This window comes from Ahaetulla prasina, chromosome 1, assembly GCF_028640845.1.
Source record: "Ahaetulla prasina isolate Xishuangbanna chromosome 1, ASM2864084v1, whole genome shotgun sequence".
Classification (NCBI taxonomy): domain Eukaryota; kingdom Metazoa; phylum Chordata; class Lepidosauria; order Squamata; family Colubridae; genus Ahaetulla; species Ahaetulla prasina.
Genome location: NC_080539.1, coordinates 20,152,800 through 20,176,592, shown reverse-complemented (window position 1 = coordinate 20,176,592; position 23,793 = coordinate 20,152,800). Strand labels below are relative to the sequence as shown.

Sequence of the window (23,793 nt, the reverse complement as noted above, 5' to 3'; positions counted from 1 at the left end):
TCCTTCGGGAGAAGGGCGGTATAAAAATTTAATAAAATAAAATAAATAAATAAATAAATACACTCCCATGCTGTGAGTCAGACTTGTGGTCTAGGGGATCTCAACGGCTTTACCACCAGTAGCTCTGCAGACCTATTTCTTTGTGACCTGTCTTTTTTTTCTTCTCCAAGAACCTTATCAAGGAAAGGAGAACATTTTAGTTATTTGGTGGATTGGAAAGATAATCCAGAAATATATTTTTTTTAAAAAAAATACCTGGAGATGCCAAAAAATGGGTGAGATCTTCTGCCTGAAAAAGTCATTCCCCTCCTTCCCGCCCTTTGCCTTGCCCTCCCCTTTCCCAACCCACCTTACCCCCTTACCAAACCCAACTCTTCTGGACTCGATTACCTAGCCCACCTTGTAGGTTAAAGCGAGAAATGCAGGTAGTCCTCGACTTACAACATTTTATTTAGTGACTGTTCCAAGTTACCACGTCCCTGAGAAAAAAAATGACTTATGACCGTTTGTCACTCTTATGACTGCTGCGGCATCCTGATGGTCGTGCGATCCAACTTCCGACGCCGGGCCACTGTTTCACGCTTATGACGGTCGCGGGGTCCCAAGGTCACGCTTTTGCAAAACCTTCTGAGAAGCCAAAATCAACTGAGGGTGGGGTGGGGGGGGAGCCAAATTCACCCAACCACCCTATTACTAACTTAACGACGGCTGTGCTTCACTGAACCGAGGTCGTAAAATGGGAGCAAAGCCCGCTCGCCCAAAATTTGGGCATCGACTGCGGTCGCAAATCAAGGACTACCTGCAAGGCGCTCTTGTCACCCACCCACCCACCCACCCCCAAGGCGATATCCTGCAACTTCCTCTATAATTCGCTCTCAGTCAGAAATTCCCGCTTTCCCTCCCCTCCTCCCCCCCCACCCCGCCGCCTCCAACCCCGGTTCGCTCCGGCTTTGGGAGGGTGGTGGGGGGGGGAAGGAAGAAGAATCCCGAGGGAAGCCCGCGAAGAAACCTCCTGCGATCCCTGCCTGATTTTCCCCCCTCGCTCGCCTGCCTGCCTCTTAATCCTGTATGTAAATGACAGCCAATGGAGGCGGCTCTTGAGCTGGGCTGGGATTAGAGCCGGGGCGAATGGCTTGCAATCTTACTGGGATTACAGAACAAAGAGGCCCCCTCCCCTTCGCCTTGTCTGCAGCCCCCGGGAGCAGGGGCTGGCTGCATGGGGGGCCTCTGCCTGGCCCAGGACCCCCTCCCTTTTGCATCCATCCTTCCCTCCCGGAGGCAGCCCGGGTGAGAATCGCCGCCCTCCCCCCCCACCTCTTCCCACCGCTCGCCAATCTTCCCATTCTCCTCTTCTTCTTCTTCCTCCTCCTCCTCCTCCTCCTCTCTCCCTCTCCTTCCTTCCTTCTCGTCTTTACAGATTAATTCAACCCTGCAATCCGGGCGGGAGGAGCCGGGTCGAGGCTGATCCCTTGCGGTAAGGAAAAAAAAAAAACTTTTCAATCCTCCAGCCCGCTTTTCCTCCATCCATTCTCCCCCCCCCCCGCCGCTTCTCATCTCCCCAATAATCTGCATTGTTGTTGTTATTCATAGCGGTGCAAAATAGGATGATGGTTATTTTAGGGAGCGGGTGGGGTGGGGGTGGGGGTCGACGACGGCCGCTTTGCGTTTTCCTCCCCTTTTGCTTTCCTCGCGTTTCTCCTTGATCGTTGCGACCGCTCTCGGCCAGCCTTTGCGGAGGGAGGGAGGGAGGGAGGGAGAGAGAGGCTGACATGGGATTATTTTCAATGAAAAGAAGTTGTGGGGTGGGGAGAGGCCTGGAAGTGGGGGTGAGGGTGGGGGTGGGGGCGGCGGAATCTGCTCTCCGGGAGGTGACCCGGGATCGAAGGTGATCGTTTCCTTCGATCCCCGGAGGAGATCTCTCGCTGAATATACTGGTGTCTCTCCGACTTGTCATTTTCTCCGGAGATATTTTCTTGCTGTGTTTGTGGGTCTCTCTCTGTGTGTGTGTGTGTGTTTCTTTGCGGGGTGGGGGAGCCAAATTCACCCAACCACCCTATTACTAACTTAACGACGGCTGTGCTTCACTGAACCGAGGTCGTAAAATGGGAGCAAAGCCCGCTCGCCCAAAATTTGGGCATCGACTGCGGTCGCAAATCAAGGACTACCTGCAAGGCGCTCTTGTCACCCACCCACCCACCCACCCCCAAGGCGATATCCTGCAACTTCCTCTATAATTCGCTCTCAGTCAGAAATTCCCGCTTTCTCTCCCCTCCTCCCCCCCCACCCCGCCGCCTCCAACCCCGGTTCGCTCCGGCTTTGGGAGGGTGGTGGGGGGGGGAAGGAAGAAGAATCCCGAGGGAAGCCCGCGAAGAAACCTCCTGCGATCCCTGCCTGATTTTCCCCCCTCGCTCGCCTGCCTGCCTCTTAATCCTGTATGTAAATGACAGCCAATGGAGGCGGCTCTTGAGCTGGGCTGGGATTAGAGCCGGGGCGAATGGCTTGCAATCTTACTGGGATTACAGAACAAAGAGGCCCCCTCCCCTTCGCCTTGTCTGCAGCCCCCGGGAGCAGGGGCTGGCTGCATGGGGGGCCTCTGCCTGGCCCAGGACCCCCTCCCTTTTGCATCCATCCTTCCCTCCCGGAGGCAGCCTGGTGAGAATCGCCGCCCTCCCCCACCTCTTCCCACCGCTCGCCAATCTTCCCATTCTCCTCTTCTTCTTCTTCCTCCTCCTCCTCCTCCTCCTCTCCTCTCCTTCCTTCCTTCTCGTCTTTACAGATTAATTCAACCCTGCAATCCGGGCGGGAGGAGCCGGGTCGAGGCTGATCCCTTGCGGTAAGGAAAAAAACTTTTCAATCCTCCAGCCCGCTTTTCCTCCATCCATTCTCCCCCCCCCCCGCCGCTTCTCATCTCCCCAATAATCTGCATTGTTGTTGTTATTCATAGCGGTGCAAAATAGGATGATGGTTATTTTAGGGAGCGGGTGGGGTGGGGTCGACGACGGCCGCTTTGCGTTTTCCTCCCCTTTTGCTTTCCTCGCGTTTCTCCTTGATCGTTGCGACCGCTCTCGGCCAGCCTTTGCGGAGGGAGGGAGGGAGGGAGGGAGAGAGAGGCTGACATGGGATTATTTTCAATGAAAAGAAGTTGTGGGGTGGGGAGAGGCCTGGAAGTGGGGGTGAGGGTGGGGGTGGGGGCGGCGGAATCTGCTCTCCGGGAGGTGACCCGGGATCGAAGGTGATCGTTTCCTTCGATCCCCGGAGGAGATCTCTCGCTGAATATACTGGTGTCTCTCCGACTTGTCATTTTCTCCGGAGATATTTTCTTGCTGTGTTTGTGGGTCTCTCTCTGTGTGTGTGTGTGTGTTTCTTTGCGGGGTGGGGGGGGAGGACAGGAGACGTGGGGAGGGGGGCTTCTTTCCAGGCTAGATTGCACAAACCGTTGCTTGCAGTGGATGCTGAGGGGTGTGTGGGAAAGGGGACCCCCCCCTTCCACCCTTCTCCTTTTTTTTCCTGCTGCGGTGGGGGAATGAGGTCAAAGTGAAAAAGCCAAAAGGAAGGAGAGAGAGTTGATAAACTGAAATTCCCCTTTTCTCTTATCTGTGATGCTTTTAAGCCACTTTTTGGTTCTCCCACTTCAGTACACCTGGTTGTCTTTTGCCTCCACTCAGTCCAAATATGGATGGTTCTCTTGTAAAAGCTTAACCCATCGATATTTTTTTTAGGGTGAATGTATTTTCTTTTTCTTTTTTGAACTTCAGGAAGCATCCATTTCCAAGCAGCCCTGACGTTCCCTAAACAAATAAGAAATGCGTGGGTTGAGTATGATTTTTATCCATGTTGATGCGCTGTTACATTTGTTTATAATTAAGGATGTTCTATTTTAACATGCCAGGCTACTTCAGATTGTGCCTGAAGTCTAAAAGAAAGACGGACGTTTTCTTTTGCGCTCCTGGTGTTTCTATTCTAATCCGAATTACCAGATGATTGATGCTTGTGTGCTCAGATGTTCTAAAACCAGGTGTCAAGATGATCTCTTGATAACATCTAACCTTGAAAGTGAAAATCTTGTCGGGCCTGTTTGTGGCTAAGATCTGTGGCTGGGAGAAATAGATTTGCACATGCTCAGAGACTTTTATTTATTCTGTACATTTTTGAGAAGTCCAGCCTTGTTTCTATACTGGACACAACATCCTCCCCCCCCAAAAAAAGCTGGTTGATTTTTTTGCGTGGCTGTACATTGGTTAAAGAAAGATTTCTTTTTTAGCATTTAGCCTTCTATACACACTCAGTGTGAAGTGCTGTATCAGTGGAATCTGAACTCTGTAAGAAAAGTGCTTCCTAAACAGCACTTTTAATATGGTGGATGTGATTATTTTCTGTTAGATGCTAATAGCTGCTATTTTTGTATATGCATCAAAACCATACATGTAAGACAGATACAGCCGTGAAATGGTCTATGGTGCAAATGAACCTTATACATAAACAGTCACAATTTTCATCCTTGTGTTATCCGTGGCTGTAGCTAAATAAACCAATAACAAAACAAGATGCTCTAAATAGATTTATCCATGAGCAAGCAAAGGCTGCAGGAGAAAGTGGGGAGGGGGGAGAGGAGAGAAAGGGAAGGAGGGAGAGGAACCAAGGCAGCACATACAGTCTTATTTTAAAAATAGAAACAAGTGTTTAACTGGTGAGACACTCCCTCTTTTTCTTTTCTTACCAGCAAAACCACTAACCAGACCCAGAGAGATCTAACCAGTATGCTTTGCCCTTCTGCAAGGGAATTTACTGGTGGGGTAGGTAGGAGTGGGCATTCTGCAGTGGGGATTGGCATGGCCCGAATCCCTGCTGAAAAATTTGATTCGACAGGGAAGACAATGCATGGAAAGGATTCCTGTTGGGTCTTCTTTGCTGTAATATGTTGCATGTCCTGGCATTTTCTTCATTCAGCTTGCCCTGTGAATGGGAACTGAATAGGCTTCTTAACCTACCAAATTAACTTGATTCAATGATCAGATCAATGAACTGCCCAGGAAGTTGGTAGGTCCAAACACATTTTGAACAGAAAGATCAAAGGACCTGCATTTCTGTATCGTTCACAGGAGAGACTGTTTCTTTTCCTATCAGATAATACAATACATTTCATCTTGAGAATTATTGTACATTATTTTGCAACCATGAGTGGCGAACTTTCAGGATGAGTCTTGTTCTGTAAAATGGGTCCGTTGGTGTGTTATTTATTGAAGGTCCTGGATCTCATTATTTATGAGAGCCTCAATAGTTGCAGTTTTGGGATGGGTTGTATTCTGATTTTAAAAAGTGAGTAGGCTATTTCAGGGGTGTCAAACTCAAGGCCTGAGGGCTGGATCCGGCCCACGGAGTGCTTAGATCTGGCCAGTGGTGGGATTCAAGTAATTTAACAACCGGTTCTCTGCCCTAATGATTTCTTCCAATAACCAGTTTGCCAAACTGCTCAGAAAGTTAACAACTGGTTCTCCCGAAGTGGTGCGAACTGGCTGAATCCCACCACTGGATCTGGCCCGTGGGGCCGCCCTGGAAAAAGCAAATGACCAGGCTGCGTTGCCTGTGCCAGTGAAAACAGAGCTCAGATGGGCCGCCCGCGGAGCTCCGTTTTCGCTGGCAGAGGGTTGCAGGAGGCTGTTGCAGCTGAAAACGGAGCTCGTGAGCCCATTTTAGCTGGCAGAGTGCTTGGGTAACCACAATTGTTTCCGACACAAGTGATGTTGAGCTTCCCATGCCCACCCTGGCCACATCCACCCTGCCCCCCCAGCCAAGGTCAAACGCAACCCTGATGTGGCCCTTAATGAAATCGCATTTGACACCCCTGGGCTATTTGATTAATTTACAGGAGGAAGCCAAGTAAAGAGACGTGCTGGTGCATTGGTTAGAGTGCAGTATTGCAGGTTAATTCTTCTGACTGCCAGGGGTTCAATCCTCACTGGCTCAAGGTTAGCTCAGCCATTCATCCTTCCAAGGTTGGTAAGATGAGGACCCAGATTGTTCTGAAAACCGCTTAGAAAGGGCTGTAAAGTGGTATATAAGTCTTAGGAGCTATTTCTATTGCTGTAGTCAACATTGCATTGTATGTGCAAACAATCTGACTAGACAGCTTTTTATGTTTGAAATTGAAGGGAATTCATAGGGAAACATACAGATTCATTGAAAAAAACATTGAATATTGATAAAAATAAAGGCTTGAGTCATGGTAGCATTGAGAGATCAGAAAGCACTGTGAAAGTATTAACATTCTCTATAAGTTACAGCTAGTAGATTATATAATGCAAATAGGCATTCAATAGCAAAGTCACCTGGGAGATCAGTCTGTGTCCATTTTACAGCTGAGATATGACTGAGGCAGTGTATTATCTTTTAATTGGTCCATGGGGTAAAGCTACTTCCTTCAAGTTTGCTACAGCAGTAAACAGTGGCATTCTGTTATATAAATCAATGGAAGAAATACAGGTTACCTGATTGGCTGAACTATTGCAGCATCATGGAATGCTAAGAGACGCTCAGGGGAGTGTGTCAGTTGTAAAAACTTGACACTTAAGGCTTAAGAAGTTGATTTATCGTGGTGGATTTCTCTGCTTGTCACCAACATCCAGGAGGCTGGTGAGATCACTGAAGCGGTGTTTTATTGTTTAGGGCAGGGATGTCAAACTCAAGACCTGGGGGCCAGATTTGGCCCACGGGATGCTTAGATCTGGCCATAGGACCAGTCTGAAAACAGTGGAAGACCAGCCCGCGGTGCCTCTGCCAGTGAAAATGGAGCTAGGGAGGGTTGCGGGTGGCCCTCCCGAGCTCCGTTTTCACTTGCAGGGGGTTGCAGGAGGCTGTCGCAGCTGAAACTGGAGCGCGGGAGCCCAATTTCGCTGGTATAGTGCTTAGGTCGGCACAGGCGTCCCTGACATGAGTGACGTCGAGCTGGCCACGCCTCCCCCCCCAGGTCAAACACAAACCTGATGCGGCCCTCAATGAAATTGAGTTTGACACCCCTGGTGTAGGAAAATAAACAATATTTGGGGGCAGCTCTATTGTAGAGGAGCAGCATGCTGTGAAAGAATCAGCTGAGGATTTGGGAGAGTTGATATAGAAAAAAACTTTTCCTTTCCAAAAGTTGTGCGATTTTTGTGTTGCATTTTCCCTAATTCTGCTAATAACAGAGGCTCTGGCAGTCATCTATCTATGTGTGTATGCCCATTAACCAAAGGCCCTCTGAGTAATCTGTTGCCATTATCTGAAATTTATGTCATCTACTTGGCCACAGGGTGCTAATTTGTGTACCCAATAAGGCTCTGCATCGGCATCTCAACAGGTGCAGAGGGCAGTGACAATACGACAAAATGCAGTATATTTTGATCAGACAGATCAGGGTTCAAGAGTCTCTGCTTATTGTTACACCTTTCCTGATCCCTCTGGTGAATTAGTATCTCTGTTTTGCATTTCACAAATGGTTTCTCTTGTTCTCTTTTTCATAAACAGTGTATTGTTATAACAGTGGAAGCCAATCTGGGGCTGCATATACTTTCTGAAAGTCTTCGGATGGTTCCTGCAGACCTTCCAAGCATTAGCAGTGGTATTAAGTTTAATTGGTGATAACTTGTTAAATCATATGTAATGTTTCTAATACCTTCTCTTAAAAAAAAAAATCCTGGCTCCTTATTTCTGGGTGTAGCACCTCATAAATTACTCAAAGATCAAATATGGCCCTCAATCAAACAAGTCATTTCTCTCCTTGATTATAGCTGTCCGTTCAGTCCTTTCTCCAGAGATTCTCTAGAAATTAAATCAGTGAATATGACTAACTTTCTAAAAGTAGAACTTTAGGCTCCACCTCTAATACGTGTCCAATTAGATGGCAGATCCATGTGAATCTGACTTAACCTGTGAATCTGATTTGGAAAGGCAATCTAATTCATTAATCAGAATGATACAGGTAGTCCTTGACTTGTGCCCATTTGTGTAGTGGCCACTCAGACTTATATTGGTACTAAGAAAAGTGACTTACAATCGGTCCTCATGCTTATGGCTGTCAAAGCATCCTCATGGTCATGTGATCAAAGTTTGGGTGCTTGTCCAAGGATGTATTTACAAGGATGCAATGTCTCTCGATTATAAGATTGTCTGTTCTGTCCCCATCGCCTCAGCCCAAGCAATGACTTAATTAGCAGGCACTATCAGCTCTGGCAGTAAACTAGCGAGCATCTACCAAGTGTCTCTGTTATCTCCCTTGATGCCGATGAGTCAACAAACGGTACTTCAGCTCTAGTCAAGCAGTTGATTTGCCTGCTATGAAGAGGCATAGCAGCCCTCGCTGCTTTTATATCCTGTGGGGTGTGGCTCCATGACTCAGCACTTCCTGAGCCTGCCCCACCCCTGCTTCTGCTGTTCCCGCCTCTCCTGCCTACGAAACCTAGGGTCCAGCCAGGCCTGATTGCCATCAACTGGGTCTGGAGGCGTGGCCTGGGGGGGGAAGAGTCGGGACAGAGGCCTCGTTATCTCCTCCACCTGGCCTGCCTCTGGCTCCTGGAGCTGAGCCAGGGAAGCCGGTGCTCCCGAGGTAAGTCCTGATGGCCCTTCCCCCTCACTTTCCAAGTCACTTTCTGGCAGAGGGGCTGGCTCGTGGGGTGCAGACACAACATTGTCGTTTGTGACCTTCCCAGCCGACGAACAAATACAATGTGTTTGAACAACCATAGCTAAAAAGGTCAAAAATTGGGCCTGATTCACTTATAACTGTCCTGCTTAGCAGTGGAAATGCTGGTCCAATTGTGGTTATATATGGAGGACTACCTGTATAGCTGCTATTCTTTTGTACGTGAATACAGGAATGGCTGGATAAGCTGCATATATTCCACTCTGGTCATGTGGCTGAAAGGGAGAAAGGTTTATATTCGGCAGCATTGTCACTCTTTCCCTCCCTTACAGGATTATCTTGGAGAAATTTTTGAGGAATTTTTCTTCCATAGCCCTCAAGCCTGATCCTAATCAAAATCCCTTTTTGATTAAACGAAGAATTAAACAGAGTCAAGATCATGTGAATCATTAGTACCGCTTTGATAAAACCTTAGTAAGACCACACCTGGAATACTGCATCCAGTTTTGGTCACCACCTTATAAAAAAGACATTGAGACTTTGGAATGAATGCAGAGAAGAGCAACAAAGATGATTAAGGGCCTGGAGACTAAAACATATTAAGAATGGTTGCAGGAACTGGGTATTTCTAGTCTAGAGAAAAGAAGGACTAGGGGTGACATAATAGCAGTGCTCCAATATCTCAGGGGATGCCACAAAGAAGGGCATCCAAAGCACCTGAAGGCAGAACAAGAAGCAATGGATGAAAACTAATCAAGGAGAGAAGCAACCAAGAAGAAGAAATTTCCTGACAGTGAGAACAATTAACCAGTGGAACGGCTTGCCTTCAGAAGTTGTGGGTGCTCCAACACTAGAAGCTTTCAAGAAGAGACTGGACAACCACGTGTCTAGAATGGAATAGGATCTCCTGCTTGAGCAGGGGGTTGGACTAGAAGACCTTTGAGGTCCCTTCCAACTCTATTATTCTGTATAAATCCAGTCTCTTTTCAAGCATGAAATACACAATAGGTAAGAAGTCTAACTTAACCCCCAAATGTATCATCTCCCTAAAGGTGATTATATTTAGGTAAAACATGGTGCACAAAGTTCAGGGAAATATTCAGGAAGAAATCTGATGTATAAATCAAACCTTGTTTATATAGCTATACATAGAAACAGCTTTTTGGATCTCTATATCTCTAGATACATAACTAGTATATAGATAGTCCTCAATTTATAACCACAATCAGGACCGACATTTATTTTGCTAGGCAAGGCAGTTGTTAAGTGAGCCACGCTGAATATTGCGACCTTTTTTGCTGTGGTTGTTAAATGAATCAGTGCAGTTGTTAAATGAATCAGGCTTCTCCCATTGATGCTGCTTGATGGAAATCAGTTGGAAAGGGTAGAAACGGCAATCACGTGACTCAGGGTTATGGCATCTGCCTTAAATACATATTGGTTGCCAAGCCCTTGAATTTGATCATGTAACTATGGGGCTGCTGTCATGGTCATAAGTCCAAGGACGGGACATAAGCCACTTTTTTCAGTGCTGTTGTAACTTTGAACAGTTGCTAAATAAAATGGTTCTAAGTCAAGGACTACTTGTATATAAGTATGAAGTATATGCTCTATTCTCCAATAGAGTAGAATACTTTATTTAGCCAATTGTGATTAGACATACAAGGAATTTGTCTCCAGTGCAGAAGCTCTCAGTATACATGCAATACAATAATGTATCATAAAAATGATATATCATTGCATTGTAGTAATAATCATAATGATACTGATAAGAGGGGCTAATAGAGAAGATGAGAAAGAGAGCTGCAGTGGCGCAGTGGTTAGTGTGGAGTACTGCAGGCTACTGCTGACTGCCGGCTGCCTGCAATTTGGCAGTTCAAATCTCATCAGGCTCAAGGTTGACTCAGCCTTCTATCCTTCCGAGGTGGGTAAAATGAAGACCCAGATTGTTGGGGGCAATATGCTGAGGGCTGTAAAATGGTATATAAGTGCTATTGCTATTGCTATAATAATACTACAGCCATAATCCAAGGGCATGGATTCTTGTATCCAAAAGTCCAATAGTAAATCCAAGAATCAAAGGGTAGATTCTTATACCCAGCAAGTAAAAAGACATAGTGAGAATCAACTAGCCCTGGTGGAAAAATTGGGAAATTGTATGGAAGTTGGGCATGGAGCACAGGCAAAAGAACATTCTATCTGACCACATTTTGCTCAGGTAACACTTGTAATTGGCTAAGACCATTAGTCCAATCACAATGAAAATATAAATCAACCTTCCAGTGTTTGGAATAACATTTCCCAGATTCCCAGATATGGATGGTTAGGAATTCTGCAAGTTGCAAGACATCTGAACAGTAGCACATTGGAGTAAGCTGAAGCAAACAAATGCTGAAGGAATAGTGATAACAAAGAGATTTTTGTAGCCCACTGTCTGGAATGGTAATAACACTCCATTAAACAGGCTGCAACTGTCTCTGGTTTGATAAAATTTGATTAGCGCAAACTGATAGGAGGCCTGATGGTCTCTCCGGCTTGTAGAAACTGAATCTCAGAGGGTAGGAAAGCACAGAACGTGCCTTGTCTTAAACAGTGGCTGTCATTAAGTGGCATATGTCGAATGCTATGCTCTGGAGCTCTGGCTGAAGTCTTTTGATAACACCACCTCAGAGAATTAAATCTTTTTCATGAAGAAGAAAAGTATTTTGTCAGAGAGAACACCGACTTGGGTTTCAGTCAGTGGAAAACAGCTGGCTGTTGATTAAATGTCCCGAGAAGGCAGGTGATATGCTAAATCTTCAGCTGCCTTTTGCCCTGGGTGAATATTGTGCAGGTTGTGACTTTTGTTTTGTTTTATACTTTGCAAAGAGATGATAATCTGTCCTTCCGGTTAAACTTATTGTGGGCCCAGTAAACCAAAACAACAGATGTTAAAATCAGAGATGGAAACAAACCAAATGAAACTAAATCAAGGAATAAGGAAGTTATTTGATGATGGAGGAGGAGAAACATTTATGGAATTAATCTCTTATCCGTTTTCTTTTGGAAGAATTTACCCCAAACACAAGTCAATATTATTTGTTTCTCTGTTTATCAGTTTATTTCTGCTCCTCCTTGGGAATCTTCCTGAACGTCTTACAAGCCAAATGAAATAAAGCATGACTAATATAAAAATTCAACCCCAAATCAGATAAAAATTAATAGGGTACAGTTGTGTTATAGAACCATCAGAGGTAAAAAAAAAACAGCAGCAGACTAAGACAGAGGCATTGATTAAAACATCTTAAAGAATTGAATGGTGATGAAAATGATTTCTTCAAAAGCAGGAAAAAGGGGACGCTTGTTGAATTATTTTTATTAGGGTTCTGAAGGAAAGACAGGGCTGGCATCTTCTTGTGTGTGCTACCTTTAAAAAAAAATCACTTCACTGTGGCTTGATTATATTAGGATCCTTTACCAAGGTCTTCCCTTCTGATTATTTACAGTTGTCCTTGACTTATGACCACCACAATTGAGCCCAAAATTTCTGTTGCTGTTGTTAAGTGAGTTTGCCCCTTTTCTACGACCTTTCTTGCCATATTTGTTAAGTGAATCACTGCAGTTGTTATATTAGTACACGATAGTTAAGTGAATCTGGTTTCGCCCTAGACTTTGTTTGTCAGAAGGTCGCATGAGGTGGGAGCCTGTATGTGTGGTCCTTGACCACCTATTGGAAAATCTAACCTGGTATTTCATTCTTTTTTCTTGTGTTCAATCATGTCAAATTCTCAGAGACTGCTTGGACTAGTTCCTGCAGTTTTCTTGGCAGAAGTGGTTTTTCAGAAGTGGTTTGCCATGGCCTCCTTCCAAGGGTTGGGAGAAAACCAAGGTCACCCAGGTGGCTTCATGCCCAAGATGGGGCTAGAACTCACAGTCTCCTGGTTTCTAGGCTGATGCCTTAACTATATTACACCAACTCTCTTTTTAAAGGTACCAGTGAATAAATATTAGTAAATAATTTCCACAGCTTGGTGCTCTCCATACATACTGAGATTATATCTCCCAAACTTTTAGCCTAGTGAGACTTCAGCCCCTATAAAAGTAGAGAAGCCCATGTTGAGGAAAGATGAAGATTCAGAGTGAAGTTGTGTGTTGAAGTAAGATCTCTCCTGTTGTTTTCAACCTCTGGTGGTTCTAGAACATGAGCATGTAATGTTCTTACATGCTTATTTGTTGTTTAGGTGGATTGCTTTATTAGTTTCATATCCTCTTTATTGTTCAGGAGCAATATGGCATACATAATATTTCCTTCTCCTAACTTTCCCCCACAAAAACAACAACCTCTAAGAGAGGTTAGGCTGAGAAAGACAGTTATTAACATTAGCATTAAATCCTGCCATGCTTATAGCATATCGGTCAGCAAGGGATCTCTAGTATTTTCGGTTTGGGGGCGAGTACATCAGCATCTTCCCATGTGATGTTTAAAATTTTTAAGTCATTTATGAACATTCTTCACCATGTATTTCGAGGGTGTCCTCTTGGTCGTTTGGGCATCAAGAGTGTGTGTGTCCTTCTCATTGCCATCTTGGAAATTCGGTTGTTTTCCCTACGGAGTATAATGACCTGCAAGTTGGAGTCCTCTGCCTGCGACAGTGTTGTGTAATTTGCAGGAGAGACTCTTTTGGAGGACTTCTTCATTAGTAACATGGTCTAAATAGTGAATCTTTAGGATTTGGTGAAGGCATCTTTGTTGGAAGACGTTGAGTCTCTTGTTAATACTCGCTGAAGGTTTCCTGGTCTCACTGGCATAAATAGTTGTTGGGATCACTAGAGGCGAACAAATGGAATTTAAGTTTCAGAAATATAGATGATGAGGACCAGTGGTGGGATTAAAATAATTTAGCAACTGGTTCTGTGCCCTAATGACCAGCTGGGTGGGCTTGGCTGGGTGGTCATGTTTTTTTTCGTGTGAAGTTTTTTATTTTTTATTTTCTTATACATATTGTAAATGTACAATCTCTTGTCCGTATACAATCATACGTATTTTCTAAAGAAAGTACAAAAATAAAAAACTTTAATTCTGTTTGGGGTTGCTCTTCTACCCTCTCTTCCCCTTCGTTTCACAACAAACCCCCTTCTCCTCTTTTTTTTTTTTGGGTGGGTGGTCATGTTACTGGGTGGGCATGGCCAACTTGATATCACTCACGTCGAGGGGCGCCTTGCCTCGCCCCGCTTGCCTGGCCTCCTGAGCTCTTCTGGTTTTCGTCTATTAATTAATTGTCTACTGTTACAAGGTCCTCTGGTGGCTCAGCAGACTAAGTCTGTCTGTTATTAACTGCTTGAAATTACTGCAAGTTCAAGTCCACCTAGGCCCAAGGTTGACTCAGCCTTCCATCCTTTATAAGGTGGGTAAAATGAGGACCCAGATTGTTGGGGGCAATAAAAGTTGACTTTGTATATAATATACAAATGGCTGAATACTATTGCTTAACATAGTGTAAGCCGCCCTGAGTCTTCGGAGAAGGGCGGGATATAAATTCAAATAAAAAAAAAAAAGTCTGGTTCATTATCGAATCCCTGCCTGTCCTTCTGGATCCGGAACTCCCACAGATTCTTAGCTTTATTATTATCCACAATCTTCTGTGGAAACACTGGGAATTCTGGGAGTTAAAGTCCATACATTTTTCAGCTGAAAGACACTGATCTACCCCTTGGGTTCTATCTAGTGTGATAAATCCCTGTTTCTATGGATCTAGTACTTAGTGCCTGTTCTTGTGCTGTTATGATCAGTGATCAGTGCTGCCTTTTACACACACACACACACACACACACACAACCCAGAGCAGCGGTCTGCAATCTTAAACCCTCAAAGAGGCATTTGGACCCATTTCCCACAGAAAAGAAAACACCGTGAGCCACAAAACCCTTTGACATCTAAAATGAAGATAACACTGCATATATCATTTTTTACCTTTATGCTTATAGTTTATTTAACTCAGTACTATTTCTTCTGGGCCTTAGGTGGAAAAAGAGTTTTCCTATCACTTGCTGGAGGTGTCATGGGTTAATCTCGGAATTTCTATGAGCAAATTCTAATTTACTGGAATTGCATCTTTGGCTTAATTGTAATGATATATTCAATTAAATTTGAAGCTTTTTATATAATTGTTTCTTCCACTTCAGGAATAATTATAAAAAAGATGATTTGTCACTCATTTCTTTACTAGTAGTAGAAACAAAATAAACAACCATGAATGTCACCTAAAGTTGGAACCCTATATTTGGATTCTGATGGATATTTATTGTTGTGAATGCTTTTGCAAAACGGTGGCTGGGAAGACTTGCCACAGATAAGTTTACAAAGCACCTATTTTCAAATAACATTTCTTGATTCTTACTTGTCCCCTTGCACTGTAACACTGCATTTTGGATTCAAATGCAAAAAAAAAAAAAAAATAGTTTGGAGAGCACAGAGAAAGGAATGCTACACCTGTTTGCAATTCTTTAAAGCAGCTGCATTTTTTTCTTCGGATTATGCAGCTGCCTTTCTTCCCCAGAAAAGATCAGATTTTGTTTAAAGAATTGCAGACAAATGCATCCCTGTCCACCATAGCAATGGACAGTCCTTGACAATTGCGTGGTATGTTACATAGATATTATTGCCAAATCAGATACCTCTCACTTAATATTGCATATTCAATTTCTGTTTCCTATGTTAATAACTTTACATTTGTTTCTGTTTTATTTTCAGCCCTTTTCTCAAAGTAGTAAAGATAATTTTGACTTTTTTTATTTCTGATTTTTAAAGAACTAACAGAGTGATATCATTTTTATATTTTATAAGTATTATCTTCACTTCTTTATTAAGTGATGACTGGCATGGAACACTGTAGCATCCCACTTGCTAACTGCACTGATGAAGAATAATTGATGAAAAGTATTTATTCATTTATTTACTTGATAGTTATTTACTTAGGACTAAAATGTACTTTTCAAGCATACTTATGTATTTGTTACACTAATAATACCGTAAATCCATCTAATGATCATACTTCACTTACTAATCAGAATGTAAAGAGATACTTTCTTAGATCAAGATATATTATGTTTATGGCATTCCCACGCTCTACTAAGAGAGTTAATAATTTTTTTTCCTGATGATTTATTCTTGAGAAATATGTGCACTCAGTAATCAATGCATTGTTTTCAAGAGAGCCTGCTATGCTTCTCAACAATATTATGTAAACTGGATAAACATGCACAATTGCTATAATTTGGCTCCTTTTTTCATAATATAATGATTGGCAAGTGTTGGACTAGGACTGGAAAGGTGAGGTTATGAGCAGGTTAGAAAAGAAATGAAAAGGAGGGTACAGGTTGTCCTTGACTTACGACCACAATTGGGCCCAGGATTTATGTTGCTAAGCAAGGTAGTTGTTAAGTGAATTTTGCCCAAGTTTACAACCTTCCTTATTAAACGAATCACTGCAGCTGTTAAGTTAGTAACATGGTTGTTAAGTGAATCTGGCTTCCCCATTAACTTTGCTTGTCAGAAGGTTAGTTACAAAACCTCAGGACACTTCAACCGTCAGAAATATGAGACAGTTGCCAAGCATCTGAACTTTGATCATGTGACTGTGGGGATGCTGCAACAGTCGTGTCACTTTTTTCACTGCTATTGTCAATTCAAATAGTCGCTAAACCAGCTAAACCAGGGGTGTCAAACTCTATTTCAATGAGGGCCGCATCAGGGTTATGTTTGACCTCAGAGAGCCGTGGTGGTGGCTGAGGATGGATGTGGTCATGGTGGGCGTGGCCAGTGTGTGTGGTCATGGTGGGCGTTTGACACAGTACTCTTTCCACAGTACTCCCTGGCTTCCAGCGGCACACTGTCGGCCAAAAGCAGGCCGTGCTGAGGCCCCGGGAGGCCTGTGCGTGGCCCATTTTTGGCTTCCCTGGCCTCCAGCAGCACTCTGCCAGCCAAAAACAGGCCACGTGGAGGCCCCAGGAGGCCCGCACATGGCCCATTTTTGGCCTCCCCGGCCTCCAGAAGCATTCTGCTGGCCAAAAACGGGCCCCACGGAGGCCCCACGACCAACCCACGGGCCTTGAGTTTGACACCCCTGATGTAAACCATCACGAGATATCAGTTGAGTCAGTTGGAAGCTTATCGCATGAATGGCAGCTTAAGCACAAGTCGAAAGAAATCCTGGAAGACCCTTTCTAATCTTCCAAAAGAGTCTTCCTTATAACTCACTGTAAACGAGGGTGGAAAATTCATCTTCCAAGACTGCTATCATGTCTAGAGAAAAGAAGGACTAAGGGAGACACGATAGCAGTATTCTAGTATCTGAGGGGCTGCCACAAAGAAGAGGAGGGCCAACTTATTTTCCGAAGCACCAGAAGGCAAGACAAGAAACAATGGATGGAAATTAAGCAATAAAAGAAGCAACCTGGAATTAAGGAGAAACTTCCTAACAGAGAAAATAATAAACCAGTGGAACAACTTGCCATCAGAAGTTGTAGGTACTTCATTACCGGAGGTTTTTCAGAAGAGACAGGACAGCCACTTGTCTCAAATGGTATAGGGTCTCCTGCTTGAGCAGGAGGTTAGACTAGAAGACCTTCAAGGTCCCTTCCAGCTCTATACTGGTTGATTGGTTGAGTTTTTGTTTCTCTCAAATTAGCATTTCAGATTTCTTACTGAAACATGGAGGTTCTTGCTTCCATGCTCTTGGATGTTTCACTTTTCTCAATCTTGGCCTTAAGGTTCTCTTAATCTGCAGCAATTGCATCCTTTTTATAATTCCCCCTCCCTCCCAAAACCACGGGATTGGACATGTGCTGTGAGGGACTATAGCCCAATTACATTATGCCAGCTTTAAGGCCAAGTGAGGATTTGGACTTAGTTTTCCTTGCTCAAAGCATAGGATTGTAAGAACGTTTAACCTTTCTTTGTACTGTCAGAGGCAGTTGGAAGAAATCTGTGTTTGAAAACCTGGTCTGTGGCTGGCAGTCAATGGCAGCATTCATACAACACCTTTAACCTGGTTTACCAAAATAACTAATTGTGGGGGTTCACAGAGTACAGCTAGTCCTTGACTTACAACCATAATTGAGCCCAAAATTCAAGTAACACATTTGCCAAGTAACACATTTATTAAGTGTGTTTTGCCTCATTTTATGACTTTCCTTGCTAGGGTTGTTAAGCAAATCATTGCAGTTGTTAAGTTAATAACCCAGTTGTTAAGTGAATCTGGCTTCGCTACTGACTTTGCTTGTCAGAAGGTCGCAAAACGGGTTCACATCTTCTTGGGACACTGCAACCGTCATAAATATGAAGCAGCCAAATTTTGCTAACATGACCATGGGAGGTGCTGCAATGGTCATAAGTGTGAAAAATGGCCATAAGTCACTGTTTTCAGTGCCGTTGTAACTTTAAATGGTCACTGAATGAGCCGTTGTAAGTCGAGGACAACCTGTACAATGTGAACCCTAAGCTTACCAAATGGATTGTGTTTGCAGAATACATTAAGCCTCCAAGAAACAGCTTAGTATATTTATGCAAATACCGCCTATGATATGTTAGGCAAATACAGTTCAAACAACAGGTGTAATGTCATCCCTCCAGGTAGGTCAGGCCAGGAAACAAACATCTCACAAACTACTGTAACTCTATTGTTATAAGTCCGTGATGGTGAACCTATGGCACGTGCATCAGAGGTGACATGCAGAGCCTTCTCTGCTGGACCGCGGACTGTCGCCCCAGGTCAGATCTCTGTGGTGTTTCTTTCATGAGCTTCTGTTTCCCTGCAAATGGCAAAAAAGAAGCTCACGAAAGAAAAAGATCTTACCTCTTGCCTCCCTGCCGGTGTTGGGATGCCCCATCTCCTGCCGGCCAGCTGGTTTTCGGGTCTGTCTGCACACATATCAGTGCAGGTGCACATGCATATCCAGACATTCGCACACGTCTGTGCACATATTAGCACATGCACACGTATCCATGCATGCACGTTCGCATGTGTGCAACTTTTAGTTTGGGCATGCGCGTGCGTACAGTTTGGGCACTCGGTGTCTAAAAGGTTTGCCATCATGGTTATAAGTTAAAACAGCATTTTGTAAGCTCGATAGAGATTTTTTTCTCCTTCCGTTAAATAAAATCAAGCGAGGTGGGTGAGTTTTTTTTCTTCACCCTTTCCTCTATCTGCGCTGAATTTATGCTTATACAAAGGCTGTTGAATCCCTTCCTCAAAGCCATCTCCTTCCTCCTCTGTAATTAACGAGGTTGCTTTCAATGTGTTTCTTTGCTCTCTGGCTCAGTATCCTCTTCCAGCAAAGGCCTTTGCTAAGATTTGAATATATAGGCTGTGTCATTCGTTGTTGGTTGACAAGAGGAAAAGTGCCTTAATTGATGATCTTCATTTGATTATTCCACAGTTATTCTAAATTCTTTCTCTGTGGAAGATTGTTCCGTAGAGGTCAGTGGTGGTATTTAGCCGGTTCGGGAAAACCGGTAGCGGCGGCTGCGGGAGGCTCCGCCTAGACATCATCACATCCTGTTTTTGAGCCTCTGCACATGCACGGATGGCTCTGCGTATGCACGGAGGTGGTGTGTGCGAGCAAAGCACGTGCACGCTCCCATTTACGAACCGGTAGCGAAGGTAAGTGAATACTACCCCTGGTAGAGGTGGCCCATTCTTCCTTACAAAGCTGGCATGTAATGATTTCTTTTCTGCCCCCTCCTAAATGCGGCTTTTTGCTTGATCTCGCCAAATCAGCAGACAAGTCAAACGTTTAGGGCAATCGTCCCCAGCGTAGCGTTCTCTGGAAAAGTTTTATTGCAATCTTCATCATCTCTGTTTAAGAAGGTTAACTAGTGTCCAGGATTGCTCGGAGAGGATCTAAGTTCCAGTTCATTTGGAGAGCATCAGATGGCAAACATAAAAGAGAGAGAAGCTGTTTTACACTTGGCCTAAAACTCTCTAGGGGTTGCCGTGTGTCTTTTACAGAGAATACGCCATTTGAACGGCTGTCTGGTTTAAACACAGACAGCCGTGAGAAAAGAGGGCTGAGTGTGGAGATAAGATGCCTTCTAACATTTCGGGAGAGAGGACTTCGCAGGATCAGAGGCTTTATCAAAATGATGAGAGCAGGCTTGTACTACGGCAGTTAGAGCCAGCTTGGTGTGGTGGTTAAGGCACCAGGTTAGAAACTGGGAGACCGTGAGTTCTAGTCCCATCTGAGGCACAATGCCAGCTGGGTGAGCTTGTGCCAGTCCCTTTCTGTCAGCCCTAGGAATGAGGCAATGGCAAACCATCTCTGAAAAACCATGCCAAGGAAACTGCAAGGACTTGTCCTGGCAGTTGCCGGAAAACACTATGCATGCATACGCTTACACACACACACACACACACACACACACACACACACACACACAAAACTAAAGTGACGTTCCACCCATATTTTGCACATATACATGATGTGATGATGTCTGTACTAAAGAGATAGAACTTATGACGATGCAATAGCGATAGCGCTTAGACTTAACTATATATACACCGCTTTACAGTGCTCTGCAGTTTTGCAGAGTCAGCCTATTGCCTCCAACAATCTGGGTCTTCATTTTATCCCCCTAGGAAGGATGGAAGGCTGAGTCAACTTTGAGCCTGGTGAGATTTGAACTGCCAAATTGCAGTCAGCCGGCAGTCAGCAGAAGTAGCCTGCAGTACTGCACTCTAACCACTGTGCCGCCAGGGCTCTGATGCTACTCTAAGAGCAATGCTACTCTTGTCAATTAATTGTACAATGGATGCCTCTGCTCTGTTCAGCAGGGGTCCCCAATCTCTGGGCTGCAATCCATTACTGGGCTGTGAGCTGTTTGGAACCGGGCCGTGGAAATGGCGGGTGAGGGCGCGCATGCATCCCCATTTGCGTGAACAGCAGGCAAGCACTTGCTCCATCTCTCGGCTAGCTCAGCCACAGTTGTGTCAGACACTGTGGGAGGAAACAAGCCAACTTGGGTTTTTTTCCGATAGTGACTTCGTTTATTGGGTCTGCTACAAACTGGGTCTCAGTAAAAGTCGAGGTCTCTCTGTATAAAGTCAGTGCTGAGAGCTTCTGCCTTTTTTAAACATCCCGCGCTGCTCATGTCCCGCCCCATGGCTGAACTGCTCCATTGATTGGACACCCGGCTGCTCTCTCCCTCCTTGTCTGACAGCCCCAGCTGCCATGTCATCTGCCAAATCCCGGAACTAAAGCAGCTCTTCGTAACACCCAGCCCTCATCTCCCTCTATCCAGGCCGCCAGTGTGCTGATTCCCTTCCTATGCTTCCCAAACGCAGATTCCTCCACCCTTCGAACAAGTCTCTGATATGTCATCCCTTTGGATCTTTGATTAGGGGCTGCTCCCATGATCTGGATCCCTGTAGCATCATGTGTCGAGCCGGAGCTGGGCTCGACACCATCTGCACGAGAATGGCGGGCGCATATTTGCTTGCTGGCGGCTCATGCAGAACCATCCCCTCTCACCACCCCCGCCAGTCCGCAAAGCCAGAAACTGTTCTAAACAGTTTTCACTGGCCCTTGTAGTGGGCTGTGAGAATAACCTTGGGAGACAGGAGGAAGAGCTGCGGCCTAGGTGATGGTCTGATAAAAGAAATCCAAGTCCAAACCAGGGAAGGGGCTGGAGGAAGCATTTCAGAACTCAGAGTCTCTTGTTCTCTGGAACTTAAAGGTCTGGGAGGGGGAATTGCAAGATTTTGTTACTGTAGCCCTACAATAGAGGTGACATTAACACCTACCTTGGTTTTGGTTTCCTAGTTTGGCTGGTATTTTAGTGGTGAAACGTGTCACTTTTCTTTTTAAATTGCAGCAATGCTTTCTACATTTGCAGGTGTATAACACAATTAGGTCCACTTTTTATGCAGAAAGATTGTCGTTGTTTTGGATATTGCCTTTCCGTTTGTTTTGGAAAACATGAAAGCAATCATCCTAAATTCCTTTTTCTTCCTTTTCAGATCTTTTCTCTGGGAATCTCATCCTATGGGTAGCTTATGGGTAGGACGAAGGTAGATATGTTATGATGGTGCAAAATTGGGATAATATTGAAACAGCCATGGAGGGGGAATGTGTTAAAATGGGTTTTGCTCGTTACGGCAAAATTAATACAGCTCCTTTTCTGTACAGTTATGATTAGTCATCGCCCATTATGAAATTGAACTGATGAACTAGAACTGGCTTCCTAAATACAAAATTATACATTAGTGCTAATTGCTTCAGAATGTACTGCTTTCAGCTGCTAGTGTGTTTTCTTTAATATTTCATGTATCTGAATATAGCGAATATACACTATATAGAATATAGAGCCACACGTTACCATTCTGTTCCTTGGTTCTGTTGGTCATCTGGCACTGATCCAATACAGGTAGTCCTTGATTTATGACCAGTTGCTTAGCGACTGAAGTGATGACAGACCTCCTTGGGGGAACTTACAACCCAGTTCTGAAATTCTGACAGCCTCCTTCCTGCAGTTATGCGATCAAACAGCATGTACTTGGCAGCCAGGCCACATTTATGACTGTTACAGTGTTCTATAGTCACATGATCCTGTTTTACAACAGTTTTGCTGAAAACTGGCTGTTGTGGCCTGTCGGGCCGCTGGCCCCTCCAGCAGCCAAATCAGAGGAGGCGGAGGTATGGGAGTCAGGGTCTGTATCAAGGCAACCTGAGTGCTCCGAGGGGGAAGAGGGAATGGAGTTGGCAGAGAAAGAAACCGAGGCAGAGCCTGGGCCATCCGTCAGCCCTCAGATGGAGAGTCAACAGCCCCCAGGTCTGGAGGTGGCTGATGGGGAAGAGGAGGAACAGCTGGGTCCATTGCCTGACGCACGGATGTGCAGAAGGCAGAGGAGAGGAGAGCAGTGGAAATCTATGGGCCGATCCTTGGGAAGGAAGAGTGACCGCTGCTAGCAAGGCCCCACCCTAGCTCTAGGGATAAAAGGCAGGGGGCGGAGATGAATAGATGTGGCAGACAACTATTCATCTTCTGGACAGCTGGACTTGTTAGCCTGTGGTGAGAGAGAAGCTTTTTGCCGGGGCTGCTGGTGCTCCGAATAACAGAATCCTTGAGTTAACTTCAGAGGGTTTGTCGTGTTTGGGGAGCTGGGTCAGAACACCGGCATTTACTTCCAATTTTTGATAAAACCGTCTCACAGTGAATCATGGGTTTGTTTAATGACTATGGCGCTTGTTTTACAGTTGCAATGGTCGCCAAAATAAACTGCCAAAAGAAAGATTGTAAAATTGGATAGGTCACATGGATGACACGTTTTATGACTGTTACAACGGTTGACCTGATCGGCATGATCTCTATTATGGATTACCTGCATGCTCAGGCCTAAAACTCTAGGATAACCTACTTTTTATGCCTTACATCATGCGTTTTATCTCAGGAGCGTGTACTTGGAATTTATGCATCCATGAGAACTAGGAACATTGCAAAAAAAACCCAAACAAACTAGTTTATGGCTAATATCAGATGACTGTCAGTCATCTGATATAGAATATATTAGTGTTTGCTCAGAATCTATAGAGTTCTCATCCATGCTGGTTTGTGGGGCCGACAGATGGATGATTGAGTTTCGTGATTGTTTTTCCTTGTCAAATCAGAAGAAAGGAATTGGTGCTTGATAACAAAAGAAGGCTCCCTCAGATTTCCCCCAAAGCTGTTATTAGAGACACTGTTAAAAAAAGAGAAAAAGTTCAAAAGAAGTACAGCAGTTCATTTAGTGACCTTTCAAAGTTATAACGGCCCTGAAAAATGTGACTAATGACCCCTTTTCATAGTTATGACCTTTGCAGCATCCCCTTTTGATCATGTGATCAAAAATTTGGGTGCTTGGCAACCGGTTCATATTTATGACCATTGGAGTGTCCTGGGATCATGTGATCCCCTTTTGCAACCTTCTGACAAACAAAGTCAATGGGGAAGCTACACTCACTTAACAACCAGGTTACTAACTTATCAACTGAATAGAATAGAATAGAATAGAATAGAATAGAATAGAATAGAATAGAATAGAATAGAATAGAATAGAATAGAATAGAATAGAATAGAATTTTATTGGCCAAGTGTGATTGGACGCACAAGGAATTTGTCTTGGTGCATAGGCTCTCAGTGTACATAAAAGAAAAGATACGTTCAT

At 44.5% G+C, this 23,793-nt stretch overlaps 1 protein-coding gene across 3 annotated transcripts in view; it reads left to right on the top strand.

The window, feature by feature from the left end:
* The first annotated feature begins 1,066 nt into the window (after nucleotides 1-1,066).
* The window catches only part of GTF2IRD1 (GTF2I repeat domain containing 1), a 161,206-nt gene continuing 138,479 nt past the window's right edge, over nucleotides 1,067-23,793 (top strand). The window contains exon 1 of one of the 3 annotated variants that reach the window (XM_058164327.1): nucleotides 1,067-1,287. In XM_058164327.1, coding sequence (XP_058020310.1) covers nucleotides 1,129-1,287 — 159 coding nt within the window. In that variant the 5' untranslated portion in view covers nucleotides 1,067-1,128. The remainder of the gene's footprint in view (nucleotides 1,288-23,793) is intronic. The other 2 variants (XM_058164328.1, XM_058164330.1) reach the window with 2 other exon arrangements.